General features: G+C 42.0%; 1 protein-coding gene across 1 annotated transcript in view; it reads left to right on the top strand.

Annotated features, from left to right (window-relative positions):
• LOC120918206 (signal transducer and activator of transcription 5B) overlaps positions 1 to 7,943 on the top strand; it is a 165,327-nt gene extending 157,384 nt beyond the window's left edge. Inside the window, exons 18-19 of the mRNA XM_040329696.1 lie at positions 4,019 to 4,117; positions 6,541 to 7,943. Of these exons, the coding sequence (XP_040185630.1) occupies positions 4,019 to 4,117; positions 6,541 to 6,670 (229 nt within the window). The 3' untranslated portion in view covers positions 6,671 to 7,943. The remainder of the gene's footprint in view (positions 1 to 4,018; positions 4,118 to 6,540) is intronic.
• Positions 7,944 to 8,247: the final 304 nt, after the last annotated feature.

Genomic DNA, 8,247 nt, shown 5'->3' on the forward strand with positions numbered 1-8,247 from the left:
AGGACGTAACATGACTCCATCTGGGAAAACTGTGCAGTACGGCTCTGTCACGGAAGGTCCCCGCATCCAGACCGAATACTTCCGTCAGATACTGCTTTCCATAGTCTCGACATAGATACCAGATATTTTAGCTGCCTTGTAACACACAACGAGACGAGACTTGTATGTGTGCTAAGTATGGAGTCTTAATAGGAACAAGAACACAATCTTTTTATACAGTAAAGAGGAGGTGGCCAGAACAATAATTAACATGAGCTAATTTATCTAATCATTTAGCCAGATGAGGTGACTAGACACCCCGACTCTTCATTCATCTGCTGTACAATACACAATCTCTTAAGCGTAAACACAGGACATCTTCACACACACAATAGAGGCAATTAGCACAAAGAATAGAGAGATGGCTGGTGTTGGGACATTAACATTTCAACAGTCTGTTACACAGAGGAATGAGTCGCTCTGGTCCACATGGAATCACCTGTACTATGTCTCAAGACATCCTGGAATATGAACTATCAGTAATGTCCCATCTCATAGAATTTATGATATAATTTCTTAGTCACCCTATGGCCCTATTGGACATAAGGTGACCCTAGACATAGGAGAATCTGAGTCTGTCACAGGCTCCTTGCAGGAAAATGCAGCAATATCCAAAACTCGTCTAGCCAAGACCACAGCCGTCAGGAATACATTCTTCAACGTAAGAAAATATATTGAACTGACCGAATCTGGGAAAAATGGTGATTTCAACAATACTTTCAGTACGAACGGTAAATCTCATCTTGGAAATATGGGACAAAACAGGGGCCGAATCTTGATGGCCACCTTGAGAAACATGATTATGAGTTGATCGCTAGCCCAAGGAATATCAGTTAATGCTGCTAGCACCAAAATCTGGACTTTAAGGGTGTTTTAGCTCAGGCCTGCATCCAGACCGGATTGAAGAAATGCCAGCACATTAGCCACTGAGGGAGTTTGAAACGAACACCCTTTGAATTTCTTCCATAGGTGGCCTTATTAGATAGATTTATTGCTGCAAGCAGGGTTGACACTACCGATTTCAGAAAGATTTAGACTGCCCCTTTCAAAAGCCACGCAGTCAAGGCAACACGGGCCGGATTGGGGTGGAACTAGTCATTCTGAAGGAGCTGGTCCCGGGCTTGAGGCCATTTGATTGTTGGGCATGTCGCCAGGTGACAGAGGAGGGAAAACAATGGCCTCCTCAGCCAGAATGGAGCAATTACTATTGCCAAGACTTTCTCTTCCATGATCTTCAGCAGTGACCTGAGAATCGGAGCCGTCGGAGGGAATATGTGTACTTAACTGAAATTCCACTCCTGATAGAGCATGCCTTGACAGTGCCTGTTGACAGAAGAACCTGGAGAAGAACTGGGGAACTTGACAACTGTCTGGAGTTGCCATAAGGTTCACCTCGGGTATCCCCCACCCATTGAAGACATCCTCAAGATACTTTGTGTTCAGCATCCACTCAGTGTTGTTGGAGAAGTTTCGGTCCGCCAAGGTGTTTTAAACCCCCGGGAGATATGCCTCTGAGAAATCTAGGAGGTGAATTTTGGCAAACCCCAAGATCTCTGCTGCTATCTAGAGAAGGTGTAGACGTCTTGTTCCTCCCTGCTTCATGACATAAGAAACTACCGTCATGTTTTCCATCTGTAGTTTGACCTTCTTGCCTCTAATGATGGGAAGAAAAGCTTTAGAGCTTCTCTGGCCGCTCCAAGTTCCAGTAGGTTTGACGAACTGGTGACCTGAGGGGGCCATTTCCCCATAGAATTCAATCCCTGGCAATTAGCACCCCAACCCTGGAGACTAGCATCCGACGTGATCCAGCCCCCAGGGTTGATGGGCTAGGTTGTCTATCCTGCTCCACTATTGGAGGTCACGAATAGTGAAGAAGACGAAATAGTGAAGAAGACGAAATCGAAATCTTCTTGTGTGCCATTGCGCCCATGGAACTGTCGGAATACAGGCTGTCAGGCTTCCTTAAAAAAAAATCATTCCTCTGTGGTCATAGGAGAGGCTGCTATTTCCAAAGCTTCTGCTAAAATGCAAACTATTTTGACTTCTGGAAGGCATACTTTGTGATGGAGTGTGTCAAAAGACTTGCCAAAATAAACAAAGGTTTGGCTTGAAGTGAGATGGCTTGTCGGTGTATTTATCCATCCAAGCTGCGTTAAGGTGGCAAGAACTTGATCTCGGTGCTTTAGCAAAAGATTCTCGGATTGAGCAAGAATTAGGACATCGTCCAAGTAATGAAATATTCTTACTCCTCTTTGCCAAAGATAGGTGATCACTGTTACTAGAACTTTATAAAAGTCCTTGGAGCCGAGCTGAGGCCAAAGGTAGGGCACCTGAACTGAAAATGGTTGCCCGTGTAGAAAAACTTCAGTGCTGGTGAACTCTGGCCACCAGGATATGGAAATAAGCATTCTCGAGGTCCACACAGAGCATCCAGTCGCCCCACGAATTACTACTGAAATGGTCTTGAGGGATTCCATCTAGAATGACTGTGGCTTCAGAAAGGATCGACCTGTTCGGCTCAAATCCTGCAAAGGGAACGGCGTTTCTGCTGTGAAAAAAGTGCAGGGACGCCGTTCCCACACGTTGCCGCAGGACTCAAGCCCTGAGTGATAGGGAAATTAACCATTTCTCTTTGTCCCATTTGTCACTAAAGGGGCACAGATGCTAATCAAAACCTGACAGGTTTTAAACCCTCTCCACTCCAAAACTAAAAACAAGTTTTGTCATTAGTTATATTTAGAGAGTATGGGTTCATTCACACAGACGCAGTGATCAGTACACCCATAAATAGGGCAATGTATATCTGTCCAGGAGGCACAGGTAATCTGTGTTCAGAGCTGTGAATCAGTCCTGCATGGATGTACACTCAGGTGTGTGTGTGAAGATTAATGCAGTCTTCAGCCTGCCATTGATTTTACCAGGTGGGCTGCACAGATCACCTGTGTCTTTCGCCTATGTTCACACTGGTGCATGTAAAATACTGCATGCGATTGGCACAGGAATTTCACCGCACATACATCACATATGATGTGCACAGGAATGAGGTGTGATTTTGTGTTGCTGAAATTGCATTGTATCCGCACCAAAATGGAGCAGGACCCTTTTTTTCCCCCCTGCCCCTGAATCGCATCACATGGGTGTTCACACCCATGCTATGCAATTCTGGCAATCGCACTGCACTTTGCGATCTGTTTCAGTGTGTCGTTAAGATAACATTGACCCACAGCAGGCCATAGGAAACGCAGCAAATTTTGTGCTATTCTCGCATCGCATTAGTGTGAACCAGCTAGATAAACATGGCCCTCTGTATGGATGTACTGATCCATGCACCCGTACATGAGCCTCTCTATACATTCTATTCATTGTTTTGAGTTTTTAAACAGCTGTTCAATATGCAATGCCCAATCTAATCTACAAGGAATTTACATAATATGGCAAATCTACTCCCCCATTCTCATGTTTTACCTAGAGCTATTGAACAGATCTTGGCTGCTGTATGTAGCAGGCCTTGTGACTGTAATCTGCATGGCCAAACCCCAACTCTCCTACTGGCTTCAAATCAGTGAATAGACTAGGAATAAAGTGAGCATTGGTGTTAAAGGCATTCTGGTGGCCACACTGATTACAGCCACAAGCATTGATTCATACAGTGATATGGACGTGAAGGGGACAGGTGGCTTGCAGATAATAAGGCACACAATTTACAGTATATTCGATCATCTACAATGAAATAATATATTTGTAGCTTGGGTAAAGTTCAGCTTCAGTGGTTCCACTGGCTATAAATAAACTCTCTTGTTTCTGTATGTTGTGATGGAAGGCTATGAAAGTTGGTGTTGCTGTTTGATAGAGCACTAATGTTCAGGATGATCTGGTGGCCTTTGTGGTCCAGTGGTGACAGTCAAACATCTTCATCAACAGGTTGCAAGAAAGTTTTTGCTGTCAGCATGTGTAACTCAGCCATTCTTCTTTTTGTAAGGTTTGTTGCTTCTGATGTCATCCCAGCAAACAGCTACATGGACCAGGCACCGTCCCCTGCAGTTTGTACTCAATCACACTATAATCTATACCCGCAGAAGTGAGTATCTGTTACATTACACTCAAGAAATATGTTGCTGCTCAGTGTTGTGACCATTTAATGTTCTCTTTTACAATTGACTTGTATCTGTCTGCAGTTGGACCAGCAAAACAAGTCCTGCTTCAGTAATTGAATTGCTGTTGAAAAGGGGGCACATGGATTGTACATAGCTCTCCAAAAAATATGAATGTCCATTCTGTTCTGTTTAACCACTTGACTTTGTGCTATGGTGTATCAAAATAAAATGTACCTAATTCCCCCCCCCCCCCCCCCCCCCCCCACACACACACACACACACAAATAGAGCTTTTTTTTTGGTGCTATTTCATCACCTCTGCGGTTTTTATTTTTTGCGCTATAAACAAAAAAAATAGACAATATAAAAAAACAAATAAAGTTTTACTTTCAGCAGTAAAGCATGTCCAATAAAAATAATTGGGAAACATTACATTTCTTTATAGATTTAGGCAAATATGTATTCTGCTACATATTTTTGGTTAAAAAATTCCAATAAGTGTATGTATATTGGTTTGCGCAAAAGTTATAGGGTCTACAATCTTATGGGATAGTTTTATTTATTTATTTATTTTTACTAGTAATGGTGGCAATCAGCGACTTGTAATGGGATTGCAATATTGTGGTAGACATTCTGACACTGACACTTTTTGGGGACCAGTGATACTAATACAGTGATCAGTGCTAAAAAAAATATGGACTGTCACTGTACTAATGACACTGGTTGAGAAGGGGTTAACGGGGAGATCAAAGGTTAAACACCTGCTTTGCAGGGACACAAATTCCATCCCTTCTCTCCTGTCTCAGAACATTGTTTACATTGGCAGTTTGCGGTCTTTCTGCCTGATGATAGCCTGGTGCCAGCAAAAATCAAGTCCGTGGAACTTTCCCGTTCAGCTCCCACTGTGTATAAACATAGCGGGCGCGAGCAGCGCGCATGCGCTCCCCTTACCCAGAAGAGTTAGGTCACGTGTACATATATATATATATATATATATATATATATATATATATATATATGCTATAGGGCGAACCTTAAGTGGTTAACATAAGTGGAAGATGGGAGTGAAACGTCTGTGCCCGGTTGACCATTATTTTATTTGAATCATCCTGGCATAGACTGCACCCCGTCTTCATCTCTGTGCAGGTAACTGCCCCTCTGCCTACTCCATTGGAGAGCTGTAGCTCTGGTTTAGCAGAGGGTATGTTGGACTTTTGCTGAGAGGGACCACTACTTCCACAAGCAGAGAAAAGATTCTTCTTCACAGTATGTTGGCAGAGTACAGGCTTTTCTACTGAAGATGTGGCTGCTTTATAAAGAAAACTAATTGTAAGTCTTTGGTTTGATACATTTGGAATGTGTTTAGCTCTTATGTTTAAAAATAAATGGTACAATTGTAAACAAAGAGCTAGCTCTCTTGTGTCTTTTACTTTTCAACGACTTCTGTCCAGTACAGAAATGGTGATCCATCATGCTCAGTGAGTGTTGTTTATTATTATTTCCTTCAGACCTTTGGTATATGAAAAGAGCACTGAGGGGCTTCAGTGCTTTAAAAATGTTTCTATGGCAAAAGGGAAAAAAGATAATACAGTCATAAATGTATTTCCCCTTGTAATGTATGAGGTTTATTGCTAGTTATGCGACTGTGGTTTGTGCTGCAACTTCTACTTAAAGTGGAACTTCACTCCCTCAGTCAACATTAACTATTTGTAATCCTTATGCTCCTAGCATTAGTAAATGGATAGGAAAGTATATCATATTTACTTCATTTAAACTTTATTTTATATTTCTTTAGTTACTTTCTGGTTCCCATGCCTAGACAAATTGTCATACATCCCAGGAGGGAAGGAGGGGCTTTCTCATCTAAGTGCACCCTCCTGCCTGCATGAGCTTAGAGCAGATGGATTCCAGGAAGTAAATGCTACATGAATGATCTGCCCTTACTCAAGATGGCCACTGGCAGAAAAGCTAGGGAGTGGATTTCAAAGTGATTTATCAGAAAAATAAATCATGGAGACATTAGTGGATGGAGAAGTTTTCTTTGCATTTAAAATGTATAACTGCTTGCTAAAACAGGTAGGTGCTGCAGATGTTATTGTGTTTTAGTCATGATGGCCTTGTTGTGAACAAGGGCGTCATGGCTGAACCATGTTAACATCTGCTGTACCCTACCTGTTTTATGAAGTATCAATAAATTTAAAGATTAAAGAGCATGTATGGAGTTGCGGATCATCTTCATTGATTATTGTGCTGGCAGCTGAGTCACTACTTTTCCTGCACGCGACAGCTCAGGAGGTTATTCTGAGGATTTGTGGTAGTAGCGCCTTTTCCCTACACTGTAGTTTGGCTTTAATGGCAGCAAAGTAGAATTGCTCTGATTTCCTCTTTTTTTTTTTTTTTCTTGCAGCCCTGACTCTGTTCTTGATCCTGATGGTGAATTTGACCTAGATGACAGCATGGATGTGGCCCGACATGTTGAAGAGCTCTTACGGCGACCCCTGGATAACAGCCAGTGGATACCCCATGCTCAGTCCTAACTCCCCTTGCCCCTGACTCTGCACTGCCTCCAGTAATCAAAATGTGAATCGTTTTCACAAAAAATTATTTTGGTATTTTGTGCATGGTGATGAGTAGTTTTTATTTTGTATTTGTTCTATGGTACCTTTTGTCACAAAAAAAAGTATCTTTACTTGCTTTCTCCTCCCCTGTTCCTTGTTCAAGCTAATTTTCTTTGGGGGATTTCGTCCTAGTGTCAGTGTAACTCTTTCGCTTGTTGAGAGGTCTGTGAAATATTGCAAAGAGGTAAGCTGAAGGTGCCACATAATTTGCAAGGCCCCATATCCACAGGTGTTATAAGGGGGTGTTCAGCAAACATTTCTGATGCCTAATGTGTGCCCCCGGACACTGGCCAAAAAAGCATATTGTTCTGGATGATCAATAAACCCAATTTAGCCAAATGCTTGCCTCACATTGCGCTGCATCACTTTATAGGTAAAAACGGCAGCAGCATTTCGTCTTGGCAGAATGTGGCCAGGAACCCCCACAGAGGTGCTGGAATTGCGCCCACAGTGAGAATGAGGCCCATGTGCCTTGACAGAAGTTTAAGCTAAATGTCATTCATGTTTACTTTCCTATCTATGTAGAATATTCTCTGCATCTGAGCCTTGGCTTGAAAAGTATAGAAAGATAAAAGAGAGATAATATAAATAAACCGTATATAGGCTTATGTAGCGTTATAAAATAATTTAATATTAAATATCAACATATAGAATTCTATATATATGTCGTAATATAAATCTAAAGAAAAAGGTCTGCTTACCTAGTCTGAGAGCCATTGGTCTTTGGCTTCCTGATAATTAAAGTTTAGCATCTAGGAAAATCTCAGTTATTGGGGAAGTGTGGGTGTTTGGTAACCCCAGTGTCATACAAGTGCCAGCAGCCATGGGAGGTCATTGAGGACCTGTCCTCTTCAGCACATTTGAAATGTTGCAGTGTGTGTCATCAATGTTAAGTTGCAGCAGGGCTTTGTTAGATCTGTTTTATTTGAATTCCCAGGTGCAAGAATCTGGGCAGGGGACAAGGGCAGGAACTGGTGTTAGTGGGCATACATTATATATATATATATATATATATTCTGCCCCAGTGAAATTTTCCCTCGTTTGATGGTGACCAGGATAGTGTTAAAAAAAACACTAAAAGACCTGCCCTGGAACCTCCAATTGATATACACCTGTTTTGCTAAAAACTTTTTTTTGTGATTGTCTGTTGCCTATTGGCTAAAACAGCCGTCACAAGGCATTAGAGAGAAAAGAAGGAAATGCTAGAACTGTAGAAACAGTTGTTAGAGAGAACCTGTAGCTCCATTAAAATGAATCTGTCAGGGCAGGATTGCCACTGTGTGTGAACTAAGAGCACTTTAATGCACCAAGCAGTGGCAGCCTGGCTATGGCAGGTAACCACCAGGTTGTTTGCCGTCTTTACTCCTTAAAGGGGTTGTAAAGGTTTGTTTTTTATTTTCTAAGCTAGTGCATTGTTGGTTCACTTACCTTTTCCTTCGGTTTCCCTTCTAAATGTTTTTTTTCTTTGTCTTAATTTCTCACTTTCTGTTCTCCTC

This window comes from Rana temporaria, chromosome 12, assembly GCF_905171775.1.
Source record: "Rana temporaria chromosome 12, aRanTem1.1, whole genome shotgun sequence".
Taxonomy (NCBI): domain Eukaryota; kingdom Metazoa; phylum Chordata; class Amphibia; order Anura; family Ranidae; genus Rana; species Rana temporaria.